Source organism: Peromyscus eremicus, chromosome 4 (genome assembly GCF_949786415.1).
Source record: "Peromyscus eremicus chromosome 4, PerEre_H2_v1, whole genome shotgun sequence".
In the NCBI taxonomy this organism is placed as follows: Eukaryota; Metazoa; Chordata; class Mammalia; order Rodentia; family Cricetidae; genus Peromyscus; species Peromyscus eremicus.
In genome coordinates this window covers 120,815,843-120,833,066 of record NC_081419.1, presented here as the reverse complement: position 1 = coordinate 120,833,066, position 17,224 = coordinate 120,815,843, and the positions used below count along the sequence as shown (strand labels likewise).

General features: G+C 43.4%; 1 protein-coding gene across 1 annotated transcript in view; it reads right to left on the bottom strand.

Annotated features, from left to right (window-relative positions):
* Positions 1 to 2,248: 2,248 nt before the first annotated feature.
* Kiz (kizuna centrosomal protein) overlaps positions 2,249 to 17,224 on the bottom strand; it is a 110,105-nt gene continuing 95,129 nt past the window's right edge. The window contains exons 13-14 of the mRNA XM_059261571.1: positions 4,563 to 4,606; positions 2,249 to 2,387 (exon numbers count right to left, since the gene is read on the bottom strand). Coding sequence (XP_059117554.1) covers positions 2,284 to 2,387; positions 4,563 to 4,606 — 148 coding nt within the window. The 3' untranslated portion in view covers positions 2,249 to 2,283. The remainder of the gene's footprint in view (positions 2,388 to 4,562; positions 4,607 to 17,224) is intronic.

The window sequence follows — 17,224 nt, the reverse complement described above, 5'->3', positions numbered from 1 at the left end:
AGTACTACCTGGGAGTGAGTCTATTAGACATGACCACGTTTGACTGCCAGCCCAAGGTACGGCCTCGACTCTCCCTGGACTATAGACTCTGTGTGCTGACTTTGAGGAAATAATTCCCAGAAGATTGTGCCTCAATAATGATGGTCTCTTCTTAATCACAGATGATTCTTGAGGCTGAGCTGACCCGCGTCCATTGCAAAGGTTTCACTTTAGTGATTCTGCTCGCTTGTAAATCACAGCAGGTTATTCAACCCTAGCTGCCTAGAGCCACATGTTCTTAATGCAAACACCACACAAAGGCTCCAGTAGTCTTTGCTTCCCTCCAAAACATAAGCCAGGCCACCACCATCTGCATCCCTCTGAACCTTCTTATCTTCCAAGCTCCCACAGAACAGGCCATTAAACCCTGAGTGCTCAATGGCTTTTCTAGCTCTAAGTTCCAAAATACTTCCACAGTCCTCCCCTAAACATGGTCAGGTCTACCATAGCAATATCCCACAGATCTGGTACCAATTTCTGTCTTAGAGATTCTATGGCTGTGATAAAACATCATGACCAAAAGCAACTTGGGAGGAAGGGATTTATTTCATCTTACGGCTTGTAGCCCACCATCTAGGGAAGTCAGGGCAGGAATGTGGAGGCAAGGATGGAAGCAGACACCATGAAGGAATACTGCTTGTTTAAAGCACTCCCACTCTCCTCCCAACTTACTGCTCAGTTGCTTTACCATATGACACAATATAAAGACCTTGCCATACGCTGACACCCACAAAACTCTAAGAATTTCTGTTCTACACGTTATTCCCCATGGTTTTCTCAGTAGACTTTCTTATACCACCCAGGACCATGTGGGATGCCATCTCTGTGGGATCCCAACCACAGTGGAATGTGCCTCCCACATCAATATGTTATTATCAATGTTAATAAAGAAAACGCCCCACAAACTTGCCTACAGGCAATCCGATGGAGGCATTTTCTCAATTGAGATTCCTCTTCCAAGATGACTCTAGTTTGTGACAAGGTGACAAAAACCTAGCCAAAGACTACTTTTGACCAATGTTTCTAAAATGAGAAACTTTGATGATGTGGTCCCCTTCTAATTCAAAACACTTGAGAAAGTAACTTCTAGAAAGCTTTTCCAGTCCTAAAACAATCCAACTCTTTCCATTGTGTATGGTAGGCCATGATGTACTCTTATGTACTTTTTGTCTGTCTGTCTTAGGCCCTTTCTGCTGCTATCATTAAAATAACTGACTCTAGGTAACATGTAGAACAGAAATTCTTACAGTTCTGCAGGTGCCAGCATCTGGCAAGGTCTTCATGCTGTATCAAATGGTAGAGTGACTAAAAAGTGAGTCAGAGTAGAGTGGGCCAAACTTAATCCTTTAATTGAAAACTCATTTCCACGAAAATGTCATTAATCTATGACCTGATCTCTTAATGGTCTCCCTTCTTAAATCTATTTCAAAGATATCAAATTTCAACGCAGGTTTTAGAGAGAGCATGCAAACTATAGCAACAATTATGAAGACTTAACTCTCATTTTCCCATGATAGTAAAAAGAAGGAAAAACAACGTTGGATATGAAGCTAAAGTGTTCTGAAAAGTAATAAGATGCTGTATAAGTCAGGGTCTCTGGATGAAAAGAACTGATAGAATGAAAACCACACACAAACACACACACACACACACAGAGAGAGAGAGAGAGAGAGAGAGAGAGAGAGAGAGAGAGAGAGAGAGAGAGAGAGAGAGAGAGAAACAAAATCTAACTGGGAATGGCATGGGCTTTAGAAACCTCAAATCCCTCCCCCCCCAACACATCTCCTCCAATAAGGCCACACTTCTCAACCCTTCCCAAACTAGGGACCAAGCATTCAAATATATTAGCTTATGGGAGTCATTCTCATTCACCACAGGGTCTTATGCAGCTGATACTGGCCTTGAACTTTCAATCCTCTTGCCTCCATCTCCCAAGTGCTGAAATGACAGGGTGGCTGGACAGCTCAGGATGGCCTGGAAACCACCAACCTGCTTTTGCCATGTGCCATTACATTGGCTCCCCATAGCACTCCCTGGTGCTAGGGATTAAGGTTTCTGAGCTTCTCTCAGCTAGGCAAGTCCCCAGCCCATGTTCACATTTCTATCATGCAATTTCACTTGAATAATAGTCTCTGTTTTCCCCTTTAACAACTAGCAAACTTAGAAGGGTATTTTTATGTTGGGAATTATACATAAACACACAGTGAAATTTATTTAAAGACTTTATTTCCAGCATGTAACAGCTTATGTGTCATAAAAATCATCAAAGTCATCAGACATGTTATGGTCTCTAGGACGAAGAGCAGCTTCGATTTCAGAGTTACTGTCATCAGACTCCCCCCAGAAGGCTGGAAGAGAAAAGCACATGGCTCATTAACATTTTTGCACTCTAATAGAGGGTTTTCAAAACAGCAAGGCAACTGCTTAGCTGGAGCACTGGCTTGCCAAAGGTCTGACTGCACCGTGTCACCTGCACAAATGTACACATTGCATGCTATGCGCTTCACATTATTCCAGAGCAATCCTTGAAGAATCTTTCTTTTTACCCTTCTTTATGTCCAACTCTTTATTATAGCATAGACATTAAAACCTAGGTTACCTGGAATGACACCACCCCATTGTGGCTGCTGCTTCACTTTTATCTCCCTGTTTTTGTTTTTGTAAGAGTAGATTAGAAAAGGGGAAGACTTGGTAAAACAAAAATAAGCAGTAGTGATTGGTTGATCTGAACACTTATCATTTATTTGGGAGGAGATCTTAGTAACCATGGTGAGGAGAATGGGAGAGTGTGGGAGCGTGACCCAGGAAGAGTGGAAGCTGGTGAAAGGTATGGGTGCTGGACAACTGGGATTCAGTCCTTTTGAGGATCCTCTGGAAGACTGTATAGAGCTTTCCTCACAGTATTTACTGACCCATTATCTCCTAACCCTAGCTGCCAACTCTCTGGTCCTCTAAGGGCTTCACATGTTTGTATGGCCAACAAAAGCCCTGGGTCAGAGATACAATTGTCTTATGTAGAAGGCCACAGGCACACCTGTCTGTTGGAGCTGACAGGGTATGGTAGGGCATCATCAGCATCTTCTGCCTTGCAATCAGATAATTGACATCTACAGAGAATAACCAGGCAGCTTTTAGATGGCTTCTTTTAGAGGACCCCAGTTGACCCTTTCACCAAGCTGGTTAGAACACTATTAATGTCTGTACATTACTGAGCAAACAGAAGCTCAACAAGAGTAAGCATCTGGCTACAATCATGGCATCAGTGGTGGTCCAGCTCAGTTACACCCAGGCCATCTGATTCATACCTGTGCTCTCCATTATTACCAGTGGGTGCTGGGAGGAAAAGAGACCAGAGAACGGAGCCCAGGCATGGGAGGGAAGTGTCCCAGTGTATTGTGGGAAGAGGGCGAGAGCACCACTGTAGGTTGGGTGTTGAAGGATGAAGTGGAGTATTATAACTGTAATTCTTGCTAGTTAACTCTTTTGTTATATGTAATTTTACTATGTTAAAGTTAAAACTTTCCTTTTGTTTAGACAGAAAAGGGGAAGTGATGGGGGAATGTCTCTTCGTATGCTGTGAATATGTGTTGCTCTGATTGACTGATAAATAAAATGCTGATTGGCCAGTAGCCAGGCAGGAAGTATAGGTGGGACAAGAGATGAAGAGCATTCTGGGAAGAGGAAGGCTGAGTCAGTAGATGCCATCCTGCCATCCAGGGAGCAGCATGTAACGGCACACAGGTAAAGCCACAGAACACATGGCAACATATAGATTAACCGAAATGAGCTGAGTTTAAATGTAAGAGCTTGTCAATGGTAGGCCTGAGCTAATGGCCGAGCAGTTTTATTTAATATAAGCTCTGAGTGATTATTTTATAAGCAGCTGCAGGATCTGTGGGGCTGGGCAGGACAGGAGAAAACATCAGCTACAGAGGAGCTCAGAGTTTAAGAGGAAAGAAAAAGAACTTCATATAAAGGAAGAGCATGTGCAAAGGCATAGAGGCAGGGGCATAGCAAAGTCAGAAGCACGTGTGGTCTTGTAATGAAAGAACTGGCACCAGGATACCATGGGAGGAAATTCTATTATGTGCCACTGCAGTTTGTGAGAGATGGTGGAATTGGTAAGTAGCAAGTGACGTGAGTAAATCCAGGTTAAATGCTAGTGGCCAAGTAGGGACAGGAGGGACTGGGTGTGAAGAAGTCAGTCAAGGTTGCTGCAAGAGTCCTACAATAGATACTCATGGGCTCTGCCTTCAGGGCAGGGAAAGAGGTGAAGTACTCCGTAGGTAGAAAGCACCAATTCTGACAATCCATTCCAAATAAACTGTACTACCACTGTGACTCATGGCACTTTCACAGTCCTTGCACTGAAGACCTTGTTCATGGGCAGCTGTGTGGGCTGTCCCTTCCCTGAACTCACAGGACATGTCACAGTCTTCACACAAGGACACAGAAGACAAATACACAACATAACTCTTTTGGTTAAGATGAGAAATGACAACTGGTGTCTATTTATTTCTTACCATTCGACTTTATAGTGGTCACTGGGTCCCTTTTGCTTTCATGCCTATAAAAGAAGAAAGTGAAAATCGACAGCCGGTCTTAACAGTTTCACAGGGAGCTGTTTGGGAAGAAGCGGTGGTGTTTATGGTAAGAAGAGAAGTTTTATACTTCCTTCCCAGGCTTGAAAAGCATAAAAGTGTCAAAGCTCAGAGTGGCCAGAGGCATCTGCTGAGGGAGCACTGAACTGCCAGCCTTACCAGCCTCCAGGGTGCTCCTCTTGGCAGCCCTGCCCTGGGGGAGTCCTGCGTGCTGTGGGTCCTGCTGGAGGGTGATCACAACAGCATGAGGCAGAGGATGATTTCTGTTCAACAGTCCTCTGGGAAACACTATGTATGAAGTATCAGTGCTTTTGAGCAAACTCAAAGTGGAATAGCTGAAGAGAATTCAAGATGTTGGGGAGGATGTTATATAATACCTCAGTCAAATCAGCAACAACACTGCTAACAGCTTAACAAAAGCAGTCACAGTAAACACTGTGGGAAACAGCCAGTGTTCTGGGCATCCAAGTTTAGGTTTCTGTGTATCCACTGATACAAATGTTTGCATCTATGGCTTTGGGTACCTACTGGCCTCCTCTGATGAATATAAGAGGGCAAGATAGTGGCTCCCTGGAGTGGAATTTCTCAGTGTGTCTTTCCAGGGCTGTATGCAATTTTATGAATGTAAAGAGCCCTTCTGGGAGCATCACTTACATTCTGTACTGTACCTAGCAAGTGTCATGCCAAGAGACAAATGGTCAATGGAGACATTAGGGGAGAAATTTACTTTTTTCTACACAAGGTATCACCATTGCCCTCTCATGGCCAGGGCTCTGTTCACCTTGATGGGAGAACTTTTCAAATTCATTCCCACTTGGTCCAAGTCTTGACAACCTGCAGCTTATACATATGCTTTTCAACACAGGCACCACAGCAAAACAGGCTCCACTAAAGTTCCATTTTCCATGCTCTACAGTACCATGTAACACTATCTCGGCATTTGGTGCCTGCTGCTGACTAGGATCCAGCAGTAGAGCCCATGGCCATTCTCCATAAAGAGCACAACACCCTTGTGACCATCAGAAAGGGGCCACCAGATAGTTAATAGTCAAGCTACCATGGGGGTTGGATCAACAAAGTGAGCCTCAAGAATATCCTTCTTATGTAAGGTATGTACACACACAATGAATCCAATGTGTGTTGTGATACTGTTTACCTACTCCCATTACCTAAGTGCTAGCTAGATAGTTGGGCTAGGTGCCGGGAGGCAGAGGTAGACTGTAAAAACTCTGGGAGACAGGCAGTCTTCAGACAGCTGTGGAATGAATAATAAGGGGAATAGGAAGAGGGTCCCGCCTATTGCTGGATGGGACTGAGGGGACAGAGAGCTGCAGGGTCCCCAGAGGGCAAGGTGCTTCCAGTTAAGAAAGAGGACACTGCAGGCCCGGACTGAGGAATGGGATGTGGTGGGATGTGGCAGCTGAATGTCTAATGCAGGGACAAAAGCACAGAGGCAGGAAGCCCAGGCCAGGTCCCTACAGCTTCAGTGACTACTCTGAGTTCCAGAAACATGTCCAGTGTACATTTGGTAGCTCTACTTGCCCGCCTCCAAAGCAATTTGTAGTCAAACTCATCATCTTTCTAGTGTGGACTTGAGGACAGTCCTTTCCCCCGCCTCAGCACGTGGCAACCCCAACTTTCTGATCCCCCAGTGTCCCTTAGCAAACACGTCAATAACTACGTCCTGCCAACTTGACCTCCTGGTAATTCCCAAGGCCTTACCAATTCCGATGTACTTTCACCACACCTGCAAGCAAACTAACAACTCCTCTCCAGATGTTTGCAACGGCTTCACTGATGACACCGCAGCTAATTTGTTCCTCTACCATCCACCTTCTTCTTGGCAGCAAGAGTGAGATGCTGGACACACAAAGCTTATAGTTTCTGATGAAAAACTCTCTAATGTCTTCCCACTGTTTTTGGCATAAAGACCAAAACGCTGAATGGTACTTCCTAAGGTGGGCTCCCAAGCAGTGTTGGGCTTCCTGATTCTGTATCCCCATCCACTTGTACTGCAGTCCTCATCAAAGTTGCTGTTTTCCGTCCATTTCCCTCTGCTAACTGATAATAAGCTGCCCCTTACCCTCTAGGCTGCAAGCAGCTCACTTGGATAACCCAATGCTTAGCAATCAGCAGGTGCTCAGGGTAGAATGAATAAATGACCTTTATTAAGCACTAGGCCCTACTGAAAGGCTCATGATCAACATTCAATGATACAAAATGTGATCTACATGTTATGATTTGCATGTGACTCCAGTATCAGGTTGAGTTTCTTTGTCTTCTCAACAAAGGGGGAAATATCCAGGAGAGGAAAAAGAAGAGAGAAAAGAATAAAAATGCCTCACACAATGCAGTGAATGTGGCCATGGCCATGTTAATATCCTCCATGTAAGTGAGTATTTGTAATCACCCAACTCATCAAGAGCAAGTGAACTGAGCCAGCGGTAAGGTCAGGTCCCACCACATGGAGGTGACCCACTGAGCATGCCAGGGACCCTCTTACTTTGTGCAAAGTTTTCTAGGCATGTCATGTCTCCATGAGGCCATTTGAACTTACTCTTTCTGTTGGATCGGTGGCCATACTGTGTGGCTTTGAATTATTTAAATGATTGGGAGCAGAATACAACATCAATGAAATATGAATTAATTGTACAGTTGGTTCTTGATTGTCAGTTTTATTAGACTTCTTACAAAAAAAATCTATTTCAGAACTACATATGCCACAGTTTATCACTGAGAAAGATGGAGGGTGCTTTCAAGTGCTTTCCACTCTACCCTGGGATCTTAGGAACAATCTCTTCTTTTTTTTTTAAGGAATCCATCTCTAAAAATTGATGTGATACTATAATTAAAGGTCAACTTTTATTACATACAGTTCCCAGGGTCAACATTTCTTTCATGGGTCTCATCAAACTTGCAAAAAAAGCTGACAGGCACAAAGGAATGATTGTCCATGGAGTGCTGGGCAGAGTCAACTAGTTTAGTTGTAGAGGGAAAGGTAGATATGAACTCCCCTTTCAGAGTAAGAAATTGGGTTTTAAGTTCTAGGCCACACACTTGGGACATCACTCCATCAAAGTGCTTGGAACTGGACTGACTAATCTCCAAGAGTGTGTAAGGAATGCTTCTAACTTGTAAGGCTGAGGTTGGCCAAGGATTTCTATAAGGCACTAGACAGTGAAAAGTTCAGGCTGTGAGGGCAATGTGGCCTTTCACAACTACTTAGTCTGTGGCTACAGACGGATGTAAATGAATGGATATGGCTATACCTCAATGAAACTTCATGCAGAAACAACGGGACTCCAATCTCGTGCACTTTCACATGTCATCAAACAGAACTCTTCTTTGGGCTCTTTTTACAACCAATCAGAAGTATAAAAACTACTGGGTACGGTTGTTAATCCCAGCACTTGGGAGGCAGAGGCAGGCAGATCTCTGTGAGTTCAAGACCAGCCTGGTCTACATAGTGAGTTCTAGGACAGCCAGGGCTACAGAGAGCTATCCTGTCTCAAACAAGGACAAATGAAGCAAAAAGGAGAAATATAAAATCCACTCAGCTCATAGGACAGAACCATTCCTGCTTGTCATTTACAGAGCCTTTTATATATCTGAGGCATATCAGCTTAGAGGTTCCAATACTCAACTCTGCTCACCACGTGCCTGGGCCAGTTCCCCACCCTTCTGAGAATCAGTCTGGTTGCCTATAAAATGGGTCAGCAATGCCATCTTTCTAGAATTCTGGCAAGTTTACAGATGATCCTACATGATAGCCTGTATAAAAGGTGGACTTTAGCAAGTAGAGGCAGGGCATTTGGCACATTTGGATGAACAAAAGCCCCTGGTCATTCTGGTGTGCAGGTATGAATTCTAAATAGAGATGACACATCAGGCCCAGAGCAAAGGAAAACTAAGGTCTGGGAGAGACTGAGAGGAGACAGGCTTGACACAGGTTTCCTTCTTGAGTTGCCCAATATGTAAGAGCACTGAAAGTGACCTGTCAGACTTCCTCCAAGAGGGGGAAAACTGCTCCAGCTTCTCTCCTCCAGCAGCGCTGGACATGACATCTAGTCTGAGTTTGTGCACTCATTCAGTCATTCTCTAAGCAAGAACAAATAAATGGAATGCTCTGGAAACCACGAGTCAGGTTCTGAGCTTGGGCCACAGGGAACAAAATTCCAGGCACCTTCCTAGAAGAGAATGAGACTCACTGGGAACTAGTCCACAGAGGAATAATGCAGACTATCGTTTTGCTGTTATTGAAAGTTGCAGTGTTAGGATTCTGAGAGAATAGTCCTAGCACCTTTGCAATTATAAGCAGACTGTCTCTTTAAGTAAAGGTGTAAGCTGCAATATTAAAGCAGGAAGGAAGGTGGAAGCAACAAACAGAAGGATCCGCATGGTAAGATCTCACCTAGCACTTCACATTACCTCCTGAATTTTATAAACACTCACCACTGTAAGATGCTAGAAATGTAGAAGGCTGGAAAACTCTGTAGTTAAGAAGCATGTGATCTAAAGAAGACAGGTCAAAACCAGAAGCAATGAAGTGTAAGAGTATATGGCGACACAAAGCCTAGGCAAGAGAGTGCCTCCTGGTAAAAGAGGACTCCTACTAGATTACAGATGACCTCAATCAGCCATTACTGGTCAGCCCAGAAAGGAATGTTTGCAGAGATAGTCTGTCTCCCAAAATAATCTGTCCTGCTTGAAGCAGACAATTCCAGGAAAGAGACTGGGAACACACACAGCTCCCTAAGGCTACAACACTTTCCTCATTTCCAAGCCCCCCACCCTGTATAAAGGGTTGCAGTGCCCCCCCCCACGCTCCCAGACCCCTCAATTCCCTTGCTGGGTGCTAATACATAGTCTGTTGGAAAGTCAGTCTCTGGTCTCTTTCTGATGCTTCAGAAATCTAACACCAGCAGCTGCAGACTGAGGGTGAGTTCAAGAGCCTGTAGGCAAGTCTGTGGGGGCATTTTCTCTCTTTTTCTTTCTTATTAAAAAACCTTCCATTCATTTTACATACCAATCACAGATCCCCCCTCTTCCCTCCTCCCGCCCCTCCAGCCTTCTCCCCACCAACCTCCCCCATTCCTTCCTATATGAAGGTAAGGCCTCCCATGGGGAGTCAGCAGAGAGTACATTTAGTAAAGGCAGGTCCAAGCCCCTCCCCCTGCCTCAAGGCTGTGGGAGGTGTCCCACCATAGGCAGTGGGCTCAAAAAGTCAGCTCATGTACCAGGGATGGACTCCAATCCCACTGCCAGGGGGCCGCTCAAGCAGATCAAGCTACACAACTGTCTCGTCATGCAGAGGGCCCAGTCAAGTCCTGTGGAGGCTCCACAGGTGTTGTCTGAATTTCATGAGTTCCCACTAGTTCTGTTTATTTTCTTGATTTGGGGACTGATGTGGAAGGGCCCAAGCTACTGTGGGCAGTACCACCCCTGGACAAGTGCTCATAGGTTGCATAAGAAAGCAGGGCAAACCCTGGAAAGCAACTCACTAAGCTGCATTTCTCATGGCCTCTGCTTCAGTGTTGTCTCTGGGTTCCTGCTGTGAGCTTCAGCCCTGATTTCCTTAAGTGACAGGCTGTGGCCTGGGATGTGTAACCAAATAAACCCTTTCTTTCCCAAGTTGCTTTTGGTCATGGTGTTTATCAAAGCAAACTAGGACACTCACTAGATTGGAAAAGTTTAACAGAAATAGATGAGTTTCTCGATATATGTGGCCTACTAAAATTGACTAGTCATGTGGTTGTGGTTATTAGTGGTCACTTTTATGCAGATCTTCAATGAAAGGGAGCAAGTGAAATAAGGAGAAATACAAAATGTACTATGTGAGGAGAAAAAGAAGAGAAGGAAAGGTGATGCTGGAGCCAAGTCCTGTACTCAGAGAGACAAAAAGTTTAAAGAAAAGACGAATGCTAAATGGAATAAAGGGAGTGGTGACCTCAGGGCAAGACCTGACCTGGCTAAGCTTCCAACTTGTGAGAAGAAATGAAAAGAACACTAGAGCAGTGAAGGGAACCATCCACAAAAGAAAGCTGGTGCAAAGGTAACTGAAAGAGGGGACAAGTTCCAGCCCCAGCAAGCAGGAGAACTTGGCAGCTTCCGGTATGTGGCTCTGGCTTTAGAAATCTCCCTCTACAGCTAAGGAAAGCCCCTGAGGCCAGGTGTGTGTCAGGGGTGTCCCTGGATGGAGGCTGAGAGAGGCCACTGCGTGAAGCTGTGAAGGTGAAGTCTGGATTGTGTTGGAGACCCCTAAGATGTTGGAGATGCCAGATTTGTGGGATACCTGCCAAGGAGAGCTGCAGACTGGGTGTGGGACCAGCCCAAGAGAGGAGTATGCTACAGTCAACAAAGATGAAAAGTGTTTTACATCACACACGAAGATACAGAATCTGGAGTCTGCCCAGCTGGCTTTTGGTCTTGCTTTGGTCCAGTATTTCCTCACTATGCTCCCTCACTTCCTTTTGCAATGGCAATGTATATTCTGTGCCATTGTATGCTAGAAGTATATAATCTGCTTTTTGATTTTGATTTACAGGAGTTACAGCAAAGAGACTGTCATGAGTCTCAAAAGAGACTTTGGACTTTTAAACAATATTGAGACTGGGATAGACTATGGGGGCTTCTGTAGTTGGATTGAATGCATTTTTTGCATTATAATATGGTTATAAGCCTATGGAGGCCAGGGAGTAGAAGGTGGTAGCTGAATAAGAACGGCCCCCATAGGCTCATATATTTGAATGCTTAGTCACTTGGGAGTGGAATTGTTTGAAAGGATTAGAAGGATTAGGGGTGTGGCCTTGTTGGCAGGAGTGTGTCACTGGGGGTTGGCTTTGAGGTTTCAAAAGACCATACCAGGCTCAGTCTCCTTTCTTGTACTCTGCTTTCAGATCAAGATGTATTGACACTATACTCTGCCATGATCATAATGGACTAAACCTCTGAAACTGTAAGCAAACTCCCGATTAAATACTTTCTTTTAACATTTGCCTTGGTCATGGTGTCTCTTCACAGAAACAGAACAGTGACTAAGACAGTGGCTCCATAACAAACAGTGAGACTGACTGAAACAAAACAAACCAAACCCCTGAGCAGCTGTAGAGACTGGTCATCAGTTAAGAGCACTTGCTGCTCTTGCAGAGGAGCAGGGTATCATTCTCAGCTCCTGCAAGGCACTCACAAACATGTATAATTCCACTTCCAGAGGACCTGACACCCTCTTCTGACCTCTGAAGGCACCAGGCATACATACAGTACACATACATATAGGAAACCAAACACTCATACACACAAAAAAAACCATAATAAACACATCTAAAAAAATCTGGTTTAACAATGGCCAGGCCCAGATGGAGTCACTGGTGAATTTTACCAGACTTTCAAAGGAGAACTCATATTAATGCATTTCAAACTATTCCAAAAAACAGGAGGGAGCACTTCCAAACTCTTTCTAAGATGCCAGTATTCTCTTGGTACCAAAATCAATAAAGCTACAACAACAAAATGAAATGATAGACCAGTCTCCCTGAACGCAGGCACAACAATTCACAATGAAATGCTTGTGAACCAAATTCAATAGGACATCAAAAGAAATACAAAAATGAAAAATTCAGCCCGATAAAGCTCAACATATATAAAACAATAAATTTAACTTATCAGTAAATAGACTCAAAAGACACAAATCACATGGTAACCTTGGTAGACACAGAAAAGGCTTTTGACAAAAATCCACCATCCTTTCATGACAGAAGTACTGCAGACCCAGAAACAGAAGGAATGCATCTCAATCCAATAAAGGCTGTTCCATGTCCCTGACATGTGCCAAGAGTCTACACATCCTCATCTAGGTCAAAACGAAGACAAGTCTTCCATCAGCAGACAGAAAGGCAGTCAGAAAGGATCCTATCAGGCTTTCTGTAAGCCTGCTCACCTAGTTCCTATTTCTTGAGACTGAATGCAGATGGCATTGGGACCATCTGGGAAGAGGACCTGGCCTGAGGTGAGGTAAGATTTCCCTTTGAAAATGTGCACACCTCTGCTAAACATATCACTTGCGGATAATTGTATAGAATGCATACTGCCCTTCAGCTCAGGAATGTGATGCCAGACTGAGGTGAGGCACTTTTGCTTCAAGAAGGCGGCTTGAGTGAATGGTAGAGCACACTCTCAGAAAAGTTCAGCAGTTACCTGGCTCTGCGGGTAAATCTGCCATGCCAGTAAGTAATGTCATGCTCAAGTGGGGAGGGGAGACAAGGTACATGAACAGCTTTCATACCTAGCTAGGTGGTGACAGAAAGACCATAGGGCCACTGGAGAGCAACTGGCACAGGCACCCTCCACTCAGGAAGCATTTGAAAGGTTAACTGAAGCCAGGTTAACAATAGGGTAGGTGTATGCCAGCCAAACAACAAACCCCCAAAGACAAGGGATAGCATGTTGCATCAGGGCATGGCATTTGACTTGGCACTGTGAAGGATATCCCATAAGTCTACACAGTAGGCCAGCAAGAGCACCTAGAATGTGGCTGTTCCAGAGGGAGAGGACACATGTAGTGGGCCTTCTCAAGACCGCCAACAGCAGTTGAGACGGGGCTTGATACTTCTGGTCTAAAAAGAGGATGAATAGGAGACTAGAAGACTTGGGGTATATGCTAATGTTAGCAACATACTAATTGCCAATCCCCCCCTCTCTCTCCCTCTCCCCCACTTCCCTTCTTCCACAGGAAAAAAAATACACATCCCATTAACAAACACATCCAAGTTACTGGATATGGGGTCCACTTGAATTTGGCAATTAACTTTGAGGATCCTGCCAAGAAGATAACTTGTGATGCAGAGGACAATTAAGGACTGGCTCTCGGTGGGATGCATCCTCCCCGCTCTAGGGCCTTCTTATAAGACTCTCTAGAGTGCCTGCTGTGAAAGCTTGAAGACTTGAGTTTAGATCCCCAGGGTCCATGTAAAAGCTGGATGTGTGTCTAACTCCATGTGCTGGGGGAGGGAGGATGAAGTAGGCAGATCTTTGGAACTCAGTGGCTCAATCTAGCCAAATGGATGAGTTTCAGGTTCATGAGAGAACTTAAATTGAAAAATAAGGTATAGAAAGCTATCAACAAAAACACCCAACATTAACCTCTGTTCCCCCTCCACACACATAAGCATGCCCCCCCCCCAAACACAGAGCGAGGGAACATTAAAAAACTAGCTATGAGAAGATGTGGTATCAGTCTGCAAATCACAAAAATTTCTGTGGATTTGAAATCAGTATTAAAATTTTTCAAATAGCATCTTTAGCTGGATTTTTCTTCAAAATAGACATATTTCTGGAAAAATGTAGGGCAAAAAGCAATCCAGAAAGAAAGAAAAATAAGTACAAATGACCATACCAACCAATCTCCATGAATACCAATTTTAAGTTTTAAAAGGCCACTGAAGTCTGAGGCTGTTTGAATTTGACAAAGTCTGAGCGCCCCCTGATGGCTAGTTGGAGCTCCTACAGCACATGGTGTAATTTTAGCGGCCCTGGGGTCAACTTATTTACTTCTTTCCTTCAAATAATCAAAGTGATTATTCTTAAGCAAAAGTGTTGTGTGCAAGAAAAAACCAAGTGTATGGGTTTATGACAGTAAATATGGATTGTTTAAGACGCTTCTAATTTAGTAAAATTTAAGGTCAACGCAGATTTCCTAAGCGAGAGATGAAGCGTGCACTTTTATAAGAGTACATAAAGGACTGCCAGGCAATTTTTGTTTTTATTTCACTGAACTAGTGTCTAAGTATCTTTATACCATTCCAGGGAAATAACACAAATGATCAGCCGAGAAAGGAAAGCTGCGGCCACCATCTGAGCATCAGCTGCAGGCTGGCGCCCTCCGCTGGCCGCTCCCATGGCTGCAGGGCTGGCAAGAAATGCCACCCACGGCGGTCCTGCTAAGGGGTGCGGGTGGCCTGGTGACTTTTAGTACCTTTCCCCCAGGCAAGCACATACTCTTTTCTTTCAACAAAAATCTTATCTTGATTCAACCCGAAGGCTGGAGTTACAAGGGAATTGGTAAGCCGAAGTTACAAGGGAGCTGTGAAGATATATTCTCCATTGAAAAAATGGATCCTGGAGAATGAAACCGCTTCCTGGGGAAGGTAAAGAGAGACAATGTTTGCAGAGGAGAGGAAGCTCTGGCATGCACCCCGGAACAAAAGGGAACAAGTGGTCTTTACTCAGAGAACAGCTTCCTATTAGGACTCACTCCTTCGTACATCATGCCTTTCATCCCCACTCAACCACAAAATGATTTTACTGAAGCAAATACAATGGTAGAAAAAGATTTACACTGAAAGAATCTTTAATAATAAACTGTTGCCGATCGGCCTACTTGCCCGTGATTTATAATACAATAAACATCGGATTCTATTACGGCTCATGCACTGAAGCCTCTGCTCTGAAAAACGGAATACGAAAGCGCGGGGACCCCGCCATCATCACAATGAAATGAGCATGTATAAATGTGCTAAGAGTATCTCTTTGCATCTTTTATAGCTTGTGTGTATTAATCTGTAACGCTTATTAAGAAAGTCATTGCTATGCAAAGCAGCACCCAATCCCTTTCTCTGGCTTTTCAACAGTGTGCACTGTTTAGCCAATAGGAGGGACCCTCTGGCCCTCATTCTGCATTCATCACAGGCAACATTTGCACAATGTATCTCTCAAAGGCGGCTGAAAAGAAGGCCTTAATACTCATGTAAACAACTGCAAACCAATTACTTAATGAATCAGGCCCACACATAATGAGGTGCAGACAAAGAGCTATAAATGCATTTTTGCGCCCAAGCCCCTGCTTTAAAGTAAAATCCCTCAGCTGTAGTTTGGGCTTAACTAGCACATCATAATTATTGTCTCTGGGACATCAGAGGAAGCCATTTTTTTTAAGGTCCAACAGGGTCTTTTTTTTTTTTTTTTTTTTTTTTTTTTTTTTTTTTGAGGTTGCTCATCAGCTCACTGACAAAATAGAGCAAAGAAGAATTTTTAAAAGTGCTACAGCAGCACAGCACTGTTATGTTTATTCTCAAGTACTGGGTTTCGAGACCACTTGTAAAAGCAATAAAGCACAAGGAGTGACTGCAGTAAGTGGGATCCTTAAATGTAAGCCTCTAAGAAATTTCAGGGAAGCCAGGCACAACAGCAAACCTGAGCTCTCCAAAGCCCAGGGTGGGGTATTAACAATTACAGACCCAGCACAAGAACCAAACTGTGCTGAACAGCACACCAAGCTGTACACTCACTGTTCAAAGCCTTTTAAGCTAGATTACTACCAAGTGTCTAGAACCAAGGGTTCCTAGAAGACCTTTGAGTGGGTTTATTTTTCTTAAAGGGGGGTGATGAGATTATTTATAATTTATTAGGAAATTAATTTCATAGAGAAATACAATAACAAGATGCTCCTTGTTTTAATTTGTAGGAAAACAAAGTTTAATTTTAATCTGGTGAAATGTGGCCAAGTATGAATGACCAGGCTGAGAAAATGTCCTACATAATCCTATTGCTTTCTAAGTGTGTTTAAGAATTTCCCAAAGAACACAAAAAGAACTTGTTTTATGTCTTTAAAATATAATGGAGACAAATACTTCTAACAATCTTAAAAACTGAAGGGATATATTTTTAAGCCAAATGGTAACATTAAGCCTGGGAACTATCTATAGAATTTACTGACCTTTAAAAATTCTCTTAAAAGACCCAGAACTTGAATTTATAGCATAACCCTAACGATACAGTATTCAACACTCCTCCAAACCCAGTTAGCGCCTGTTTTCTCCAATAATATAAACAAAAACCAGGGATTAAAGGTAAATTCTGATAAACGAGGAAGCATCTTGAATGCAAGAGTTTTAGAAAATTGACCCATCCAAATAGCCCAGGCCCTAAAATACCGTAATGCTTTTGTAAAACACAAATGAATAGATTTTTTTTTTCCATTTTCATTTCCTTTAATATGACATTTCTGGATCAGATCATTTTGTTATTTGGACATTACACACAGCGGTAGAAATGTAAAGGTCATGTTTTAACATTTTAGCAGGGTCAAGTAGTAAATTCAAAGGTAATGCAATCATCTAAAGGACACCTTTTTAACGAGCATGCTATTACAAAGGAAACTTGCTAGGCCGTTTGAAATAGTATTTAGCCAAAGTAAAAGAGTAGGCACTGCATTAGGCAATTGCTTAGATTCACATTATAAACGCTTCCTAAGTGACTGGAAGTCACTGCATGATTAGTACTGGATGCTGATGGCAAATTCAGCACACAACTCACTTATTAGAGCTCACAAAAATTGTAAGGACTGTTACATTTTAACGAATGTAAAAAGATAAATTCTGTTCTTTAAGGGGAATAGGCAAGAGCACATCAGAAAAGGAGTGAGTAATGTGGCCCAAAGACTTGATTTAAAAAAAAAGAAACCACACACAAAAACTAATACACAGCAATTGCCTGTTCGTCTATCAGTTGCCTCAGAAAGAAGAACATGCCACTTTCTTTCTTTTAAGGCCTGATGTTTTCTCCCTGCCCTTTTCCTGACAACCTCCTTT